Source organism: Lampris incognitus, chromosome 13 (assembly GCF_029633865.1).
Source record: "Lampris incognitus isolate fLamInc1 chromosome 13, fLamInc1.hap2, whole genome shotgun sequence".
Lineage (NCBI taxonomy): Eukaryota > Metazoa > Chordata > Actinopteri > Lampriformes > Lampridae > Lampris > Lampris incognitus.
In genome coordinates this window covers 23,898,292-23,918,006 of record NC_079223.1, presented here as the reverse complement: position 1 = coordinate 23,918,006, position 19,715 = coordinate 23,898,292, and the positions used below count along the sequence as shown (strand labels likewise).

Genomic DNA, 19,715 nt, shown 5'->3' with positions numbered 1-19,715 from the left:
ACTAAGCAAACACTTTTCTTAAAAAGGACTTTTAGGATCACAGAAAGCATAAGCATTGCACTGGTGTTGATGTAGTAGTGTTGCTACTACATCAACACCAGTGCCCTCACTAAGTACTCAACCCCATTCACTAAAAAATTCAACACATTTATGAAAAATAATATATCTTTTTTTTTTATTCAAGAACATTCGTTACTCAAAAATTAGATTTAGGCCACATTTCTCATGTACAAAAGTATTCACCCTCCAGAGTCAATACTTTGTAGATACGCCTTTGGCAGCAATTACTGTCCAGTCTTCTTGGATATGTCTGCATGAGCTTTGCACAGATGGAGTTTGGAATTTTTACCCATTCCTCCATGCAAATTTATTTCCACTATGCAAAATAAAATGGAGAGGTACAATTCTCAGGTCATGCCACAGATTTTGTAAATGGGATTAACCTTTTTTTAATGCATTCCTTAGTCGATTTTGCTATGTGCTTTGGGTCATTGTCCTGTTGGAACGTGAATCTTTGCCCTAAACGCAGACCTCTTGCAGACTGAAATAGGGTTTTCTACAGGGATTTTTGTGCGTTTGGCTACATCCATCTTGCCTTTGATGGCAACAAGCTTTCCAGTCCCTCCTGCAGAAAAGCAACCCCACAGCATGATGCTGCCAACACCAAACTTGATCGTAGGTATGGTGCTACCTGCATCTTGGGCTGTGTATGGTTTGCCCCAAACATAGCTCTTTCCTTTCATATCAGTGAGGTCAGTTTTAATCTCATCAGACAAAAAACAGCTCCCTCCGTAAGATCTTGGATTTTGTCACATGACCTCTAGCAAACTCAAGGCATTACTTAACGTTGGTCTTTCTCAGAAGTGTCTTCCTATTAGCCACTCCTGTATCTGAGCCCATATCTGTGAAGTACTGAAGGAGAAATTGTTGATCTCTAGACAGTTTCCCCTATTTCAACCAATGACCTCTGCAACTATGACTGTTGTAGTAGGTCTCTTGGTCACTTATGTGACAACAGCCCTTACGGTCTGGTCGCTCAGTCTGCTAAGCAGGCCTGATCTTGGTAGCATCTGGGTTGTACTATATTTTTCTCATTTCATTACAATGGACCTTACGATGCTTCCAGGAAAGTTAAAAGCTTCGCCCATCTTTTTATAACCTTTTGTCAAATTATATACACCTGTCCCAATGTAAATTGTTAATACAAAGGCAGTTGAATACTTATCAATTAAGTAATTTTCAATGTTTTCTTTTCTTTTAAGTATAATTCTGAAGACAACAAAATACTTTATTTCATTATTATCATTATTAAGAATTCTTTAGGAGTAGAAAAAAAATCCCATTTAAATATGTCTTAATCTGAAGACACAGCAAATCAAGAAATAGTGAGCAATATATTGTCTTCATGAAGTTAGCCCCAGAGTCACCAAACACACCTAAACCTGAACCCGAGCCACAGCACCACGGAAAGAAAAGAGAAAAGGGAGGAGTGTTCAGTTCTCACACTCACAATACGCACATACACACACAAACAATCAGGGTAATGGATGTTGATGGGGATTAGAGTGGGGACTCCCAGTGGGGCACAAATGCATTAGGAATCATCTCACAAAGCTTACAGACAGGTGTGTGTGTGTGTGTGTGTGTGTGTGTGTGTGTGTGTGTGTGTGTGTGTGTGTGTGTGTGTGTGTGTGTGTGTGTGTGTAAGCGCTAGACAAGTGTATAAGCAGGAGCGAAAGAGAGAGAGAGAGAGAATGTTAAAGGTTGCAGAGGTAATGCAAAAAAGCAAAGTAAAAGCGGGACATAATAGAGGAAGGAAAAAAAATAAACTGCATGATAAAGTGAGCTTGACAATAGGAGAAAAGAGGTGGAAGATGCCACTACAAAACAATCTGGGCACATCCCTCCTTGTGTGTCGCTTTCTCATCTTGTGGTCTGCACTCATTCCACTAAAATCAGGCTGCAGTACGAATGACGCTAGATTTAATTGTCATGTCATGTTTACAACAGTGTGATGTACGCCACACACACACACACACACACACATGCACACACGCACACACACACACAAATATATTCTGAGCAAGCATTTAGACATCGCATACACACTCAAAAAAATTTGCAACATCCATTTGCTGAGCTGTGTGCATGTATGCATGTGTGTGTTTGTGCATGTGTGTGTGTGTGTGTGTGTGCATACGTGCACTAAGACAGGAGGAGAAACCTGTAGATATGAACAGAGGTTTTGTTTTGTTAGCTGGCCTGAGGTGTGGCCCAACACCTAACCGCTTGTTTGTTGTCTTAGCGTGTTGACAACTACTCAGTAATATGCAAATATGCAAGAACAAGAAAGGGAGAGAGAGAAAGGAAGAAAGGAAGCAAGAAAGGAAGCGCCATAGACAGACACAAAGAGAGAAAGAAAGAAGAGTTGAGGACAAAGTAGTCGAGGAGCACACGGAAATGACGGTCTGGAGATAAGTGTGATCACAGATCGTTGTCATGGTCTCATATATTTGCATATTGGAACATGCACAACTAGCACATATTTGTAAAACAAGTCCAACTGATCACGGGGAAGCAAAGTATTTTAAACTGCACAGCTGTCCGAACAGGAACTGTGATAGTGAGAGTGATGGCACCACACCACCAGTCTAGCTTTGAACACACAGACAGTCCAACAGTTATCCGCTGGCAGAAGTGTGTCACTTCCACCTGTTTTAATGGAATAGTATATTGGGCCGAGGATGGGAATGGGGTAGGATAGACTTACACACACATGCCAAGAACACAACACTCTGCCTAGCAACACAGTGCCAGCACAGATACCGAAATATCAGTTGCACGGGGAGTGTTGTTATTTGACAAGTCCTTTTGGATAAAGCTAAGTTAATTAGAGAAAGGCCTTACCCGTGTGAGTCCTGAGGTGGGCTTTCAGATGGGATGACTTGGTATAGACCTTCTTACAACCTGAAAGAAACAAGGGGATGACTTCACTCAAGAGTCCAGCCGGATTCATCAAATGCATTTACACGCAGCAGAAATGCCTTCACCGACGAACTTCACATACTGTATACAGGACAGATCATCTGACGGACTAGAAAACCTTATGAATCTACTTGGGGGGAAAAAAACAAACAAAACAAGAATGGAGTTAGTTTGGAAAAGAGATTTCTTTTTCTATTACAGATACATTCTGATTTACTCGTCCGGCACCTAATCAAACTATCAAAAATAAATGCATAAAAATTAAATTCAAACTATTAAATAGAACATTTCATTGACATTCTATGTTTCTATTTATATGTACACATATTTTATGATTTATATCCATTTTGCATGGTATGTCTGCGAGTTTGACACCTGTTTAGATATTTCAAGCTCGGACAACAAGATCTCATGTCGTGTTTTGTACGCGGTGGGTAGACTAGAATCTCATAAGGTTCATCGAAATGTGGACCGGTTTGGAAATATGAAACGACACAGAGATGCTGGTATAGATTCTTTAAGGTTTTCATAGAAAATCATACAGTTGAGGCACAAAGCTGAAACAGAAAGCCACTGTAACATGCAGGTATATTGTGAATAATTGCGAATTTGAACGGCCGGAATTTATCCCAAAATGATAGGCTACACCTTACTTCATGGAAATCTCAAGACAGACTTAGAGAAGTTATTACAGTCCAATCTAGCAGTGTGTGTTCAAAGACATGTGCCAACATGCTGCAGGAGGCTCCTCTAAGCCTATTTTACACACTGCCACAGGCTAGTTGACATGAGATGTCCTACAAGTAGCTACACATCAATACAGCTCGAGTGTGTGCTGAACCTAAACTCAACGTATTGCACGGTTTTTGTGTAATGAGGGGACATTTTTAGCTGTCAGCAAAAGGGAAAGGGAAAACAATTAAATGCTTGTGTAAGCGTACAACCGAGTGTGCGCCTGCATGCAAATTTTGTGTGACAGAGACAGAACAAGACATGGCGTGAGACCAGAATGTGTCATTCCTTGAAGCCGAATAAGTCCACATCAGCGGTTTAAAATGTATCTGTTAATTATTCAACATCAGACCAACGCGCGGTGCTCTCCCTCAAACACACACACCCAATCTCTCTCTCTCTCTCTCTCTCACACACACACACACATTTGCGCCATTGCCATCACATCAAGTCTGACTTTAAAGCAACACTAAAAATTGTTGGAGCCATCTGTGATAGGATAATACCAGCAGAACAGTCCTTATAGCAGCCATTTAATTGTGCACCGTGCACTCTTTCCAAGTCATTAAACACCCTTTGCTTTTGGGCATCTCGCCTTAATTTATTTTTCTCACATGAAATGAAAATTCACACACTTAAATATGTACCGACTACGTCTTATGATTCACAGGCCTGTTGAACAAATTTGATATGATAAATGTTATCCAATCTGAGGAGATGCCAGTCTAGAAATATGTCTGATCTAAATACAATACAAAGCAGACTTTCTGCAGCAAGGACATGTCCACGTGACTAAAGCACATGCAGAAAAAAATGATTACTCCTGCAAAATTGTCTAGAGTTAGTATGTTATAGGCCAGCGTGAAGAGAGATCGCACATGTTAAGAGTTCTCACCTGGATAGTCACAGTGATGGATCCGTCTTTTCTCCAAGTCTGGGTTGTTCCTACGGTTGTAGCGGACGGGTATGGTTGTCTGAGCTGAGGTTGGAGCAGAGGCTGGTGGTGGGGGTAGGGCTGTCACTGGGCCTGGGACCTGAGTCAGACCATTAGCTAGGGGAAGGGCTAGGTTGCCTGGGCCTGGGCCAGGGCCAGGGCCAGGGCCAGGACTGAGTCCAGGTGTATTACCTGCAAGCTTGGATGCGATGGTAGCAGCATAGGAGGGAGGAGGAGACAAGGTGTGGAGTAGCTCCTTCTGCCTGTCAGGACTCCCTGGTTCAGAGCTGGGCGGGGAGGGGGGCAAGTAGGGCACCTGCTGCTGTAGGAACTGGGTGCGTGTGTGTGTTTGAGGATGTGTGTAAATTCCGTTGTTTAGGTTGCAGTAGCCGGGCTTGGCAGGCTGCTCTTGCTGCAAATTGGAGGAAGCAACTGACAGCTCATGAAATGGTGTGTGGATCGGTGAGGGACCTGCATGTTGTGCCTGATGGTGATGCTGTTGTTGATGATGATGGTGATGATGAGCTTCCATACCATTGCTGTGGTGATGGTCCAAGTCGGCGTTTAGGAGCTGGAACAACGAGCCACCGTCGTCATGGTGGTGGTGAGAATGGTGCTCAAACTGTGATGTCATTTCCTGTTTCACATACACCTCTGGCACTGCATCTGCACCATGGCTGCCTCCCGACGGGCTGAAAACACTGGTGAACTCCGGTAACCCTGGAAGCGTCATATTTAGGGTTGAGGTTTCCATAGCAATACTCCTGCCACCATGCCCGGTGGTGCCACCGCTACTTGTAGGGGTGGCACTGGGGCAGTGAGACTGGAGGTTGGAAGAAAAGGATGAGGCAGTTGACTCTGTTTTGACTTGCGTCAAGCCTGTGTGTGGCTGAGGATGAGGGGGGCGCGTTGGCCGACAAAAGCCCTTCCTCAGGTAGACGACATCAGGGAGGTAAAGGTTCATGTTGAGGGTGTACGGAGCTCCAGTGTGATCATCATTAAAGAACTGATCCACCACAGATGCGCTGTCTCGCCGCAATTTCTGCTGGATGTCTATTGAAGTAGGAGGCGGGAGAAGCTGGGGGGACAGATACCTATCCAACTCGCACTTAACCTGGAGTAGAAGGGCAATAACAGAGATAGAGAGACAGTGATAGGGAGTTGAAAAGAAATAGAGCTGATTGTGACACTGCATGAGAATGAGAGTCGTTGCGTGGACATGTTTCTTAACCAACCAAGTGGTGCATGATCTTCCTGAGACTATTCTGAGACACTATTCTGAGAAGACAAAGGTTTGATAGGACAGTCACCATGAAAACATTTATCAAGTAGTCATCAATGCGTGGTTGCAACATTCCCTCGCTGCTTGCCAAGCTGAACTCATAAACCTACCAGCTAGGCCAATAGTCAGGGGAGAAACTGGTTAAAGTGGCGCAAATATTGAACCACAACTATGACGCCTGATTTCTCACTTTCAGAGCAACTCAGCTGACTTAAAAAGACGTTATTCACAAACTATATCTAACCCCACCCCCACCCCCCACCCACCCCAAAAAAAGGTAATAAAAATGTAACTAAAGTGTACTTAGCGAAACCATGCAGTGGCAAGCTCATAGTCACTACATTGTTTTAAACCAGAAATATCCATAATTTCCCAATTCCACCAATTTCTTATTAAACTTTATAGTGTATTAGTAGCCATAGCAGATCAAAGGTGGGCTAGCATAAGGTATTCTGAATAAAGCATCCTGTGCTCAGATTAACAAAGGGCCTCTATTGAAGGGGGGTGACCCACACCTTTCTATAAACTGACTACACAGCACTGACTTGACAAAACAGGTGCACAGGATTGTGTCACTGAGGACGCGTCTGCTGAAATCCGGTAAAAGACGCATGTTATCGGGAAACACCCATGCCTCCCGTTCCGCCGCAGGATCGGGCTGCTATTTGTAGTGTCTGATCCTACCAGCTGTTACTGATCTCCTTCACAAGATCCCCCCCCCGCCCCCGATAGCGACCCCCCCCCGGTAGCTTGTTACGGAGTTACCGGCATCTCTCTAGCCGTGTCGGGAGCGGCAGAGGCCGGGGGTCAGTTGCTGTTGTTTGAGGGGCTCGGAGACCAACTGTGACCAGCCGGCTCCACAGAAAGCCTGCACCGGAGAATATGCGTTCACAGCTCGGCTTCACCGCCACGTCCAGTCGGGTCGGTGCATAACACCCACTGAATGGGTCGCCAATATCTGAACGCATCGCAAAGTCTGCACGAACAGGCCGATAGATTTAAATCACTAGTAAACTGTAGGTCTACAACCAATCTGCCACGCCCATTCAATGAACTGGAGATGGGGGGGGGGAATCATCACTGACAATAAATTTGCATTTTCCGTATCTAAAACTCTGCGCAATTCCTAGACGATTACCTCTGAATATCCATTTTGTCCGCCCCGCTCCGTTTCTGTGATCTTTGAGTCCAGGGCGAGCAGAGCCGACTCGTCCAGGGAGAAGCCACCATCGGGCAGGGTCGACTTCAGCAGCGGGTAGAAAGGTTCCTCCTGCCCGCCACCGCTCATCGTCAGCGTCGCGGCCATTTACCTTCCCCTGCAGCTCCCCGAGCACTGATCAAAACGGGTGGGTTTTTTTTTCAACGGCAGATGCAACCTCAAATGAAAAGGGGTGGGGGGGAAGGAGAGAAAGAAAAAAAAAGAGTGAGTCGAGCCTGCTGAGGTTGGTAAAGCTGTTAAAACGAGCGTGTCCGTCTGTCTTGCTACATCTCTCTCCACTTGTTTGACTGGGCCAGACAGCTTCATACATTTATAACAGGGCGGGGCGGCTCACTGTAAATACAGCAGATGCACCGCCCACCGTCCCTCCACGGGCTTTGATCATTCATTCACCAGCCACCGCCCTGCGCTCAATCTAAATACATTAACAGCATTGTCACGAAGCGCGTCCGCCGAGCCAGTGTGCAGAAATGCATGAAATCCAACGCCGCCTTCCAGCATGTGATACCCGCATCTGAAATAATCTCGGAGCGATGTTTTGCCCGGCTCGGCTGCCTGCTTACAATATCTTTTGATCCGCGGACAGCAACCTAGCCCTGCTTTTCATTTCGCGAGGTACCGTTGTACATGGAGTAGTGTTTTTTTCTCTTCTTCTTCTCTTCATTGAACGATAGCGTATTTTTACGTTATCAGATTATCTTTTTTGGGGGGGGGGTCTGGATGCCTGGCAACTCAAATAACAGCAACTAATACTTCCATCAACATAACTGATAGGGCTTTAAGTGGTACACCTTAATGATCAGGGCTGTCTATGCACCTGCATTGTTCAATCTTTTTACAGTTGATTCTAGACATCTTTAGATGGAAAAGATGATTGTTGAGAAGTGTGATGCCGTTGACTGGGGGGGGGGGGGTTGAAAGAGAAAGAAGGGGAGTGACACAGCAGCTAACCAACTGTGCAGCACTCACACCCTAAGGCTAACTTTAATATGATGCCAATAAGAACATGGGTCTAAAATGATAAAGGTATGCTTAGTATGTCTATATTTATAGCTAAAGGAGTCTCATCTCGCACAAATCGAAGGCTTACGACCGCTCATATGAGATGACCGGCCATACCATTCATTTATAGCTTGTATTGGCAGCCACTTGGAATGGGATGAGGAAATAATCATAGACAGACCTAATAAAACAGATGACTGCCAAGGCACAGGAATTTTTGGGCGGTCAGTTAGGAATGCATACACCGTGGAAGGTAATTCTACTGGCTTTGGACGACTGCTCAAGGGATTTGATTCTTTGTGAATCAGGCCCCAAGTATGTAACAAAAAAATGAGTAAAAAAAAAAAATCAATCTTACACAGTTCATATTTTTATGTTGAAAAAAAATTACAACAGTTGATAATAAATTTGATTTATTTTAAAACAATCTCAGATCATCATATATCATCAATCAATTCTAGGTCCTCTATTAAAAAAATCTATACAGAATTGTCTGTAGCAACACAAGTGACTGGTCATTTGGACTGGAACTTCAATTTTTGGTACCAGTCAGGAACCTTCTTATTGGTCTGTAATGAAAAAAAGGACACAAGCAGGAAGAAAACAGTGAGCTGCATTTGTATTCACAAATTCTAAGTCACATATTTGTCTTTCCTGCAAAGTCTTCCTTGAGCTTTCTCGAGTTTTTCAACTTGCATAGTCAAAAACCAACACATTGACTAAATGTATGCTGTGCTTATGCAGACAAGAGGATTCCTTAGGATTAATTCCTAAAGGTACGTTTAATTTTACTTATGGCTGGGAATTGTCAGAGTAAACCCTGTGGGATACCATCACAATACCTGGGACTACATCACAATGCTGTGACAAGTTTAAATATTTTGACATACTCAAGTACTGAGATTGCTGAAGTAGTGTGATTTGCTATTTCATTCCAGTTTATTCAGTGCAGTGAAAAATAAAACGAAATAAAACAAAACAAAAAAATGCCTTAGGGTGACAAATACTAGAATCAGATATCCTTTCAGTAAAGAGCCATTCATGAATTCCAAGAATAAATTTAACGTGACATGCTGCCACTCTTATTTTTTTCCTTCATTTTTCAGAGACATTTTTGGAACGTCATTATGAGGTTCGACATTAATGGATCAAATTAAATAAGTATACCTGATATGACAGTAATATCAGTCCACAACTGTGGGGAGCAACTGCCCACTATTCCACCACAATTTTTCTTTTTCAATGACACTTACAAATACGGTGGGCTTGGGTCTGTTCTCCAGCTCATCTTCAGCTGTGGTTCGACTGAGGTGTTTGGGCCGGTGTGACCCTGCAAATTTGGACTCTTTAGCACTCCTTTTTGGTTCCAACAGGCTCAGAGCATCCCTCTGTCCAGACTGCATGCTAATCAGGACCTGCTTCATCACTGCCAGCTCCTGGACACATAGGCAAGATCGCAGAATCATGGATGTGACCGGGACAAAGCCGAAAAAAAAAAAAAGGTATCAGTAAAATGTGGAAAAGTCAAGTCAATTTTATTTGTATAGCCCAATATCACAAATTACAAATTTGCCTAAAGGGGCTTTACAGCAACACAACATCCTGTCCTTAGACCCTAGCATCGCATAAGGAACAACTCCCTAAAAAAAAAAAGTTTACCAGGGAGAAAAAATAAGAAGAAACCTCAGGGAGAGCAACAGAGGAGGGATCTCTCTCCCAAGATGGATAACGTGCAATGGATGTTGTGTTTACACAATTTACAGAATACAACATTGAAAGAGGATAACAGAATTATAAAATTTATGAAGAATATGATGCCAGGATGCCAGGCAGTGTCCAGACGCCCCAAGAACAGCCAGGACCCAAGCTACGTGACCAGCATCACCATGTAAAAAAAAAAAAAAAAGAAGCAGGAAAACAGGAATCATTTTCTGAAATAAATGTGCTATTGACGACTATAACATCTAAACCTCAGGGAAATTTGGATTATTCATACTTCTGTCCCAACCCTGATGTCACCTGACAGGCCAACCAAAATATGAGGCCAAGTCTGACATCGTGTCTGATGAGACCACAAACAGGAATTGACTAAAATATCATGTGTCACAGATATCCCTCTAAGTACAAAATACTGACATAAGTGTTACATAATACTGTTTTTAATAAAGAAAATTAGATTGCTGTACTTTATATAAATTTCATAAATCTTTTAATGCAAGATTAATATCCTCCAAGAATTTTATTTTAAAAATGTGATGGTTTCCCTAGTAAGACCAGTCCCAAACTTTTAAGCTAGATGGCCTCGCTGCTCAAGTCCAAACATGGGACCACTTGACACTAGTCCAACAACCTCAAGAGTCTGCTGGGGTGGCAGTAGGGCAGAGGGAGGACTCAGGGCCACTGTTCTATTTATCACCCCTGAGGACATGAGCCATGGCATGTCACACACACATACAAGACACACACAAACAAGACGCGCACGCACGCACGCACGCGTGCGTGCACACACACACACACACACACACACACACACACACACACACACACACACACACACACACACACACACACACACACACACACACACACACAATTCATGGAATCCCAAACAGCCAGGCTGAGGAACAGCTGTCTACGACAGGGCGCATACTTCATACAGCAAACGACTGGCTTGAGGTACATTCATCCACATGCATGCACACACACACACACACATACGCACCTTCTTGAACGACCATTTCTTAGTAGGGGACACATTTCAACACACTTTGACAACCTGCTCTATGTGCTGATCAAATGTCCTTTTAATTAGGGACTAAAAAGGTTTTACATTTTTGCAACAGCTAGCTATCAAGGTAACTCCTACAGAGGAAGCACACCAGGCTGACTTTAAGGATTTCTATCAGAGCACAATGCAGCACTACCGACTATAAAACTGGGTAAGGCCAAGCTCAAAATGAAAAAATTACATTTTTGAGACAGATCAACGCATTAGCATAGCATGGGAATAACACTACAGTACAGGAGAGAAAGTAGCAGTCATAACTTCCTTCTACTTTTACAACACCTGCAGCGCAAACAGGTGACATTAAAGGTCAGTAGGCTGTTTGCTCCATAGGACCCAGCTGTTAGAATGTTGTCAATAGTCCCCCCCCCACCCGTCAGCATGGGCACTATCATGGGTACCTCTCTGTGGTTGAGGAGTCTCTCCAGATCAGCAGCCATGTTGTTCTTCATTTGCTGCAAGGCGGTGCGTTCTTTCCTTAGGGAACTACATGCAGCCACAGAGGTAAACAAGTCAGTCAAACAGACAAGTGAATTCTTACAATTCCTACTTGAGATCATCAATTCAACGTTCCTGGTCCTTCCCTATGGATTGGAATTACTTGGAAGTGCACTATAAACAAGTTAGTTTAGTGATACACTGATAGTCCCCACAGTGCTTTCCAACAGAGGCCCAGAAAAGTACTAAAACATGTAATGGTTAAATCCCTTTTGGTAATCAGGATTACTTTGTTTATTTTACATTAGAGTGAATGTGGCAGGGGGTTGGAAAAAGGATTGTGTCGGAAGGCAGGTGGCCAGCTGCAATTTTATCTGATTTCATTTACAGGATTGCATTTGCAAGTATGAGGGGGGAAAAAAATTGATAAGGTTGGAAAAAAATGGGACTAAAATCTTATTAATCACCTGACCCCTGACCATCAAACAAACAGTGATTTTAAATGGCAGCCTTAATGCACTCAGAGGGTATAAATTGAAATCATAAAACCATCAATGACCTGGCAAACCCAAGACATGAGAGTCATGATTTTCTAAACTGAGCAGGGTAATAAAACAGGTTTCCATTGGCTTCATAACTTTATGGTTTGTGAGAAAACACCAGGTTCTCTGCAGTATGTTCTAAGCGGCTCTCCTGACATTAGGAAAAGTCCATTGAGCAAGCACCTGAAATAATATCACTTTACAAAGCAAACCAGTCTGAAAATCATGAAACAACTTTTTTGTGGCCCTAACCCTAACCCTGCCACTTTGCACAGCGGCGGTTTGACTCTTAAAAAAGTACTGTTTACCGGTGGTGTCATTTAGTCCCTATAATGTGGAGACTGTGACCTTGATGTTGGCCTCTAGAGGAGAGTATACCTGTCATTTCCCCTGCATAACTTTGCATTTTACTTCACAGTGACATTAATTCAAAGCTTATGTCCTTTGTCAAAAACCAAAATTACATGCACTATAGTTTCTCTGTCTGCTGTAAGATTCCTATTTGCTATAAAGGGTTTATTTGGTTTTCACCAAGGTTGGGATTATGTTATGGGTGGGTCAAGACAACCACTGCGATGTCATTAAAAATGCTATAAGCGCTGTACAACTAAATGGAAAACTTCACGAATCTCCTTCAGATATAAATGTCACAGAAGACTTGTGTTTTGAAGTTATATTTTTCCTCTCCCTTGATAGCCTCAGGTGAGAACATAACAGTCTTGAGGTGCAAGAGAAAACTTGCAAGGTTAAAGAACTTGCATATTTCCCAAGATGAGAAGGGGGGCATGGAAGATGTAGGTCAGTGTGGTATGGGTGCACTTTTATCAAATGTACTCAATGGCACACGGATATCTACACACATGTGAACACAAATGCTCACACACTAGTAAAAGCAGTAAAACCTAAAATATAAACACGAAGGAGAGAGAAGGCAATAACCCAGAGTACTCAACAGTAAAATATGTAGAAAGTTGCCACTGTCAAAATTACAGCCAGTAAGGGAGGGTCCAGTGGTTCCCACTTTGAGCATAGGAAAAGAGTTTTTGTTGGGGGCGTCTGGATAGCGTAGCGGTCTATTCCGTTGCTTACCAACACGGGGATCGCCGGTTCAAATCCCCATGTTAACTCCGGCTTGGTCGGGTGTCCCTACAGACACAATTGGCTGTGTCTGTGGGTGGGAAGCCAGGTGTGGGTATGTGTCCTGGTCACTGCACTAACACCTCCTCTTGTTGGTCGGGGCACCTGTTTGGGGGGGGGGGTAACTGAGGGGAATAGCGTGATCCTCCCACGCGCTACATCCCTCTGGTGAAACTCCTCACTGTCAGGTGAAAAGAAGCAGCTGGCGACTCCACATGTACCGGAGGAGGCATGTGCTAGTCTGCAGCCCTCCCAGGCTCGGCAGAGGGGGTGGAGCAGCGACCGGGATGGCTCAGAAGAGTGGGGTGATTGGCCAAGTACAAGTGTTTTTGTTGGTTACATTTGTGTATGCTTGGATGAGCTGTGTTTCCTGTCTGTATGTGTGTGTGTGCATGTACGTGTATACCTGATGTCATCCTCCAATGAAGCGATGCGCTCCTTCAAGGTGCTTATCTGTGCATCTCTCTGTCGCACCGTTTCAATCAGGTAGCTGTAGGGTTGTTGGGTCTGCTCTAGTAGCCGGTTGGCTGCTGTCAACTAGGGGACAACACCAAGCATGCAAAATCACACACACACACACACACACACACACACACACACACACACACACACACACACACAATATTATCAAGACAGTAACTTCACTGGGACCGTAGTGGGGGAAAAAAAAATCAGTGACTGTAACACCTGCCCACACTACAGGTGTTACAGTTTCTGCTTGTATTGGTTTGTATTGTTTGTATTTCCACTTGTATTTCATTTGCACAGGAACCTTTTCACCTGCTATATTCCTACAAGAAATTCACTATGGAATTCACTATTCACCATGCAATTTTTTTGAAGTATTGCATGTAAATTGTTCACCTTAATCTTCTAGCCTACAACTCTTTTAGTAGTTCAAAAGATAAGGTAAAAGATTAAACAGCAATCTATTTCATTTGCCATTTATTAGTGCCCCATTCTGATCTCAAAGAACTATTTCTGGGTTTTTAAAATAGCTCCTCCGGGACAGCTCAAGCTCCATCACACCCTTTATAAAGATACTGGCTCAACCATCTCTCGCAAGGACTGGTGCATATTGCAAAACACGATGGAGAAGTAGCCAGTCTTAAAACAGATGGGCCTGTTCGGCATAGCTATGGACACAGTTGCATATTATGTTAACTACACCATACAGGGATAGTAGCAGCAGGATCAGTAGGCAAACACTATGCACCTTTAGGCATATACACTTGGCATGCTAACACAGCCCAATCTAAACAAAGTAACAAGTAGAGGGGAGAAGTGTGTGTGTGTGTGTGTGTGTGTGTGTGTGTGTGTGTGTGTGTGTGTGTGTGTGTGTGTGTGTGTGTGTGTGTATCTGCACGATGTCCGCTGCTGTCTATTTAGGAACTATGGCTCCCCAGGTGGCCAGTATGGACATTAGCAACCACTCCACTACATCCCTGAAGTAGACTTTGCAATCTGCTGTTCCCTCATAACCCAGTGAGTCACCTCCTGCTCTGCCTTCCATGTGACACTGACAATATATTAAAGTACTTTTCAGTGTGTGTGTTAGGTTACGAAAATGATATTGTCTGTTTGCTCTGTGTGAGAGTACGTGTTCAGCACTGTGTGTGTGTGATGGGTGGATACATACTGGCTCTGTTTTTATTGACATTTCTTATTTGCCTTAGCATAATTGTAAACTGATTCAACATAATGATGATTCTGGTCAATCAATACTGGTAATATCCGATGCAGTCAAGCCACAGGAGCTCCACTGATATCAGATTGGAGATTTTGGGAATATTTACTTGAACTTTTAACTTTGAAATGCACTTTCAGTTATGGCCCTTAAGATTTACATGCCAGCAGTCTGTTTTGACAGTTTCTTTTTCCATCACTGGTGTATACAAGACAACAGTAAAGCAACAAATACTCAAATCATCACAGCTTTTGGAGTTACTCATTTTAAAGGTGACTGAGGGGTAGGACTTTGGTAGGAAAAATTATACAACGCAGAGCGTTTTACATTTTCAGAGTAGCAGCCAAGTGCGGAAGAAAAGGCCGAGAAATTGGGAGTTTGAAAAAGCAAAGCTGTTGCAGCCAGAAAGCATGGCAAGCCAACATCGTAAAAGAACTTTAATAAAACATACTACAAAATCAAAAGCTAAAACCCAGGCCGAACTGTGTTTTTGTTTTCTGTTTGTTTTTAATAACCTCTAATCTATAAAATTTTATATTTCTTCCTCTGGATTCAGCTCAGTTGTTTTCCTCTGGGTCATAAAATAGCTCTTTCTCTGTAGCTGGAGCCCATTGCTCATTTTAATCAATGTTCATGTTCAGACACCTTCCTCAAACACTCATTTATCGCAAAATCTGGCTGAAGGGCAGTCAATCTTGGGATATTTACCATTGCTATGGGGATATTTTCTTATATGGCAATTGCAGCACATGAGAAAGCTAGAGGAAAGCAATTAGGCAAAGGCTGTGTGTTTGTTTATGCACTTAGGCTGTTATACTTGGCATTAGAATAATATCAGTTGTTCACTCCATGACAAAGAAACATATAGCCAAACAGCTGGCTGGTATGGACATAGGATAGCACTATACTTCCTCCCTGAACTAGATATTTTTACATTGCCTGTTGCTAGCTAGATTCAACTTTTACCAGCACCTACAGGGCCTATCTTACACGATGTACCTTAAATATCTTGTGGTTGTATGTAGTTCAGTTGGTAGAGTACCTGATGTTATGGCAGTATATACCTGGAGTATGGCACCAATAATGCTAGCGTTAGGGATCTGATTTAAACTGGGGCAACTCATACTGTTTATTGTATTTATATATATATATATATATATATACACACACACACACACACACACACATATATATATATATATATATATATATATATATATATATATATATATGTGGTGCTTGAAAGTTTGTGAATCCTTTAGAATTTTCTATATTTCTGCATAAATATGACCTAAAACATAATCAGATTTTCACACAAGTCCTAAAAGTAGATAAAGAGAACCCAATTAAGCAAATGAGACAAACACATTTTACTTGTTCATTTATTTATTGAGGAAAATGATCCAATATTACATACTATCTGTGAGTGGCAAAAGTATGTGAACCTTTGCTTTCAGTATCTGGTGTGACCAAATGTTATGGAAGGACCTGAAGTGAGCAGTTCATGTGAGGAAACCCACGAACATCCCAGAGTTGAAGCTGTTTTGTACATGTGCAGGACTGAACAACATTTACCAGAAATGTTTAGTTGCAGTTACTGCTGCATGAGGGGGGGGGGGGGTCACACCAGATACTGAAAGCAAAGGTTCACATACTTTTGCCCCTCATAATTTTCCTCAATAAATAAACAGCCAAGTATAATATTTTTGTCGCGTTTGTATAATTGGGTTCTCTTTATCTACTTTTTGGACTTGTGTGAAAATCTGATGATGTTTTAGGTCATATTTATGCAGAAATATAGAAAATTCTAAAGGGTTCACAAACTTTCAAGCACCACTGTATTATATATCTATCTATCTATCTATCTATCTATCTATCTATCTATCTATCTATCTATCTATCTATCTATCTATCTATCTATATATATATATATATATATATATACATACACGTGTGTGTGTTTGTGTGTGTCGGCCCTGTGATGGACTGGCGGCCTGTCCAGAGTGTCTCCCCGCCTGCTGCCCAATGACTACTGGGATAGGCTCCAGCATCCCCGCGACCCCGAGCAGGATAAGCGGTTTGGATAATGAATGAATAAACTCATACTGTAATGCAATGCAGTTATTTCAGTGTGAAGTACTTTGTGTTCTCAGACTAGAAAAACACTATAGAAATAGCTATTCATTCATTAACAGTAGTGCTTCTAAAAAATTCTGAAAACAGGAAGAAATAACATGCCCCAAATAACACTTTGGCTATACCATTAAAGTACACATTAACTTACTTGAATGTCTTTCATTCATTCAAACTTGAGTATCTCCACAAACTGTTTTGATGATATATATGAGTCTATATGCACCTATCCAGGCTGCCTTCCCATACACTACATGCTGCAAAATCTGGGGGAAAAAAACACATAAAAGTCACAGCATAACTCAATAAACCAGTTTTACAGCAATCTACTGTATGTTGATGGTTTTGGCAGGTGTGTAAACTGGGTGGGATTGGAAGGTCAACTGCAAGTTAGTCAGGGCATCTGCGTGGGTGGTTGAGTGGTTAACACCCAAGACCGTTTCAGTGAAAAGAAAACATAATTTTTCACCATCTCTCTTTCATGTTCTCTGAATCATGTGTCAATCAATCAAAGCTGGCAGATGAATGGCTGGCTTACTAAGTCACAGTCCTGCCCACAACTAGTATTCTGGGTTACTCAATCTCTTCGCTTATTGGTTGAAAACCCCCAGAGAACTGAGAAATCAAGCACACTGCCTACTGGTGTTGTCATTCACATGATGCCGTACCCCAATGGGTGGTTTTCACATTGGAGCACAAGTATAAGACATGTGACTGTAGACATACACAATCACGTACGGACAAAATGTCCACACCCAAATTAAGCTTCAGTATACTATACACACGTACCCAGTGAGTCAAACATAACAAAAAACTTCTGTCTGTTGCCAGTGTGGACCATGGAGGTCATGGATTTTGGAACCATTTTCTTCTCCATCAACGGGTTTGACAAGCACTAAGACTCCTCACTATCACTCCTCTCTGAGGTGTGTCCTGCACTGTCAGCTGTCTTCCATCCCCAAAAGAAAAAAACCCTTCCCGTTTTCTTGCCACCTTTTTCCAAATCAAATATCAAGAAAGGTGATACCACTTGAAAAAAAGTGATATATAAAGGGATAGGACTATTACACACACCTGGGATTCTTCCGTCTTTCATATTTCTCATATCTTTGTGTTACATCTCAGAGTAGCAATCTGGTTATGCGTGGCTTGAGATCAGATGGTGGATACCATATTTTAGGTAAGAGGTTGACTAGATGGACTCTTGCCAGCATCTACGCCACAGCTGACTGCTTTGCCCGGTTTTAGATGGTAAATTCTGGATGACGAGAGAGGAGCAACGCTGTAATAATAACACTGTTATGTCACCAGGAGGTAATAAGCAGTTATGATAAGTCATTATGGCTTTAATAGACACTGTACCGGAAAAAAACAAAAACCAAACACGATTTGACTTACGGCGGAAGACGTGCGAAGGTGGGAACATGGTCACCCTCCTCTAGGGTAAGTGTAAGTGTGTGTGTGTGTGTGTGTGTGTGTGTGTGTGTGTGTTTGTTGCGTGTTAAGACTTGCAGTGTTTTTCCAAGTAGATTTTAAGTTTATCCCACTGATGATGATCCCCAGGAAGGCACCTATCCTGCATGTGTGTCCATACGTGTTTACCTCCTCAGATATCTGGCCTGTCTGTGTGTTGTATCTCTCCAGCTCTCTCCTCAGCGATGTGTTCAGCCTCTCAAGCTGCAGCACTCTGCGTGCTAGGTGAACACTAAATGATTCATACACACACACGCGCACACACATACACACACACACACACACACACACAAAGTTTTAAACCCCAACAAATGTGATTAAACAAACAAGTGCAGACTAGTATGTCCCTTGAAGTGTCTGTATCATTTTTGTACATTCATGTTTACTTTTGATTCTCAACTTGGATTTAAATGAACTTGTAGTAATACATTTATTTGGAAAGTTTTATGTGGCCAGTGTAACTACTTCAACACTACAACCCAATTCTTTTTCATTGCAGAAGGAAGTTTAAGTTCAATTATGAGAGCAAAAACATATAGGAAAAGTTCTTCCTTTCCATCCAAGAACGGGAAATCTCTCTCGCTCTCGCTCTCTCTCTCTCGCTTGCACACACAATGTAAGAACAGAATACTGTGTCAACACTTCACTTTCTTTTCTAGACCAAGACAAAAAGGTGAAAGGATTTCACTTACATGTGTTTCTAATAATAGACAAGTGTAAAAGAAATACAACAAAGATGGGCATCTGTGCGAGTAGAGGTTTTGGGTCTTACAGTCATGGCTATGACATTGTAATTCTTATTGAAATCCTGCTAGTTTTTTGTTTTTTAAGTCTAACTGCCAATTAGCTGGCAAATCCATCAGGAACAAGTCTGAGTGCAGTAATGTTACAAGCAGTAAGAGAATTCACTCACTGAGAGACTGAGCTAATGGGGGAACAACACTATCATCAATCAGAAAAGTAGTGAATATGAATGGAGGATTATGAAACAAATTCATTTTCATTTTGGAGAGGAAATCTCCTCTTGAAGGAACACTATAGTTAAAAAAAACTTCTTCAGAGTCTCTCTGATGCTGAAGGCTCTGAACATTGTGGGGCTGTCTTGGTTGACATGCCTCTCCAGTGTCACGTGGAGGTCAAGGTCAGGGACAGTACCTGTGGAGTGGCAGACTGGGGTGGTGGTTCCCATATTTAAAAAAGGGGACTAAAGGGTGTGCTCCAATTATCAGGGCATCACATTGCTCAGCCACCCAGGGAAAGTCTACTCTAGGGTGCTGGAAAGGAGGCTCTGACTGACTGTCGAACCTCGGATCCAGGAGGAACAATGCGGATTCCGTCCTGGCCGTGGAACAACAGACCAACTCTT

At 42.5% G+C, this 19,715-nt stretch overlaps 2 protein-coding genes across 2 annotated transcripts in view; both read right to left on the bottom strand.

Annotated features, from left to right (window-relative positions):
- Positions 1-7,239, bottom strand: part of klf5a (Kruppel like factor 5a) — a 9,409-nt gene extending 2,170 nt beyond the window's left edge. The window contains exons 1-3 of the mRNA XM_056292267.1: positions 7,072-7,239; positions 4,613-5,765; positions 2,908-2,967 (exon numbers count right to left, since the gene is read on the bottom strand). Coding sequence (XP_056148242.1) covers positions 2,908-2,967; positions 4,613-5,765; positions 7,072-7,239 — 1,381 coding nt within the window. The remainder of the gene's footprint in view (positions 1-2,907; positions 2,968-4,612; positions 5,766-7,071) is intronic.
- Positions 7,240-8,566: 1,327 nt separating this feature from the next.
- pibf1 (progesterone immunomodulatory binding factor 1) overlaps positions 8,567-19,715 on the bottom strand; it is a 38,352-nt gene continuing 27,203 nt past the window's right edge. The window contains exons 14-18 of the mRNA XM_056292128.1: positions 18,479-18,581; positions 13,463-13,593; positions 11,341-11,425; positions 9,408-9,590; positions 8,567-8,723 (exon numbers count right to left, since the gene is read on the bottom strand). Coding sequence (XP_056148103.1) covers positions 8,670-8,723; positions 9,408-9,590; positions 11,341-11,425; positions 13,463-13,593; positions 18,479-18,581 — 556 coding nt within the window. The 3' untranslated portion in view covers positions 8,567-8,669. The remainder of the gene's footprint in view (positions 8,724-9,407; positions 9,591-11,340; positions 11,426-13,462; positions 13,594-18,478; positions 18,582-19,715) is intronic.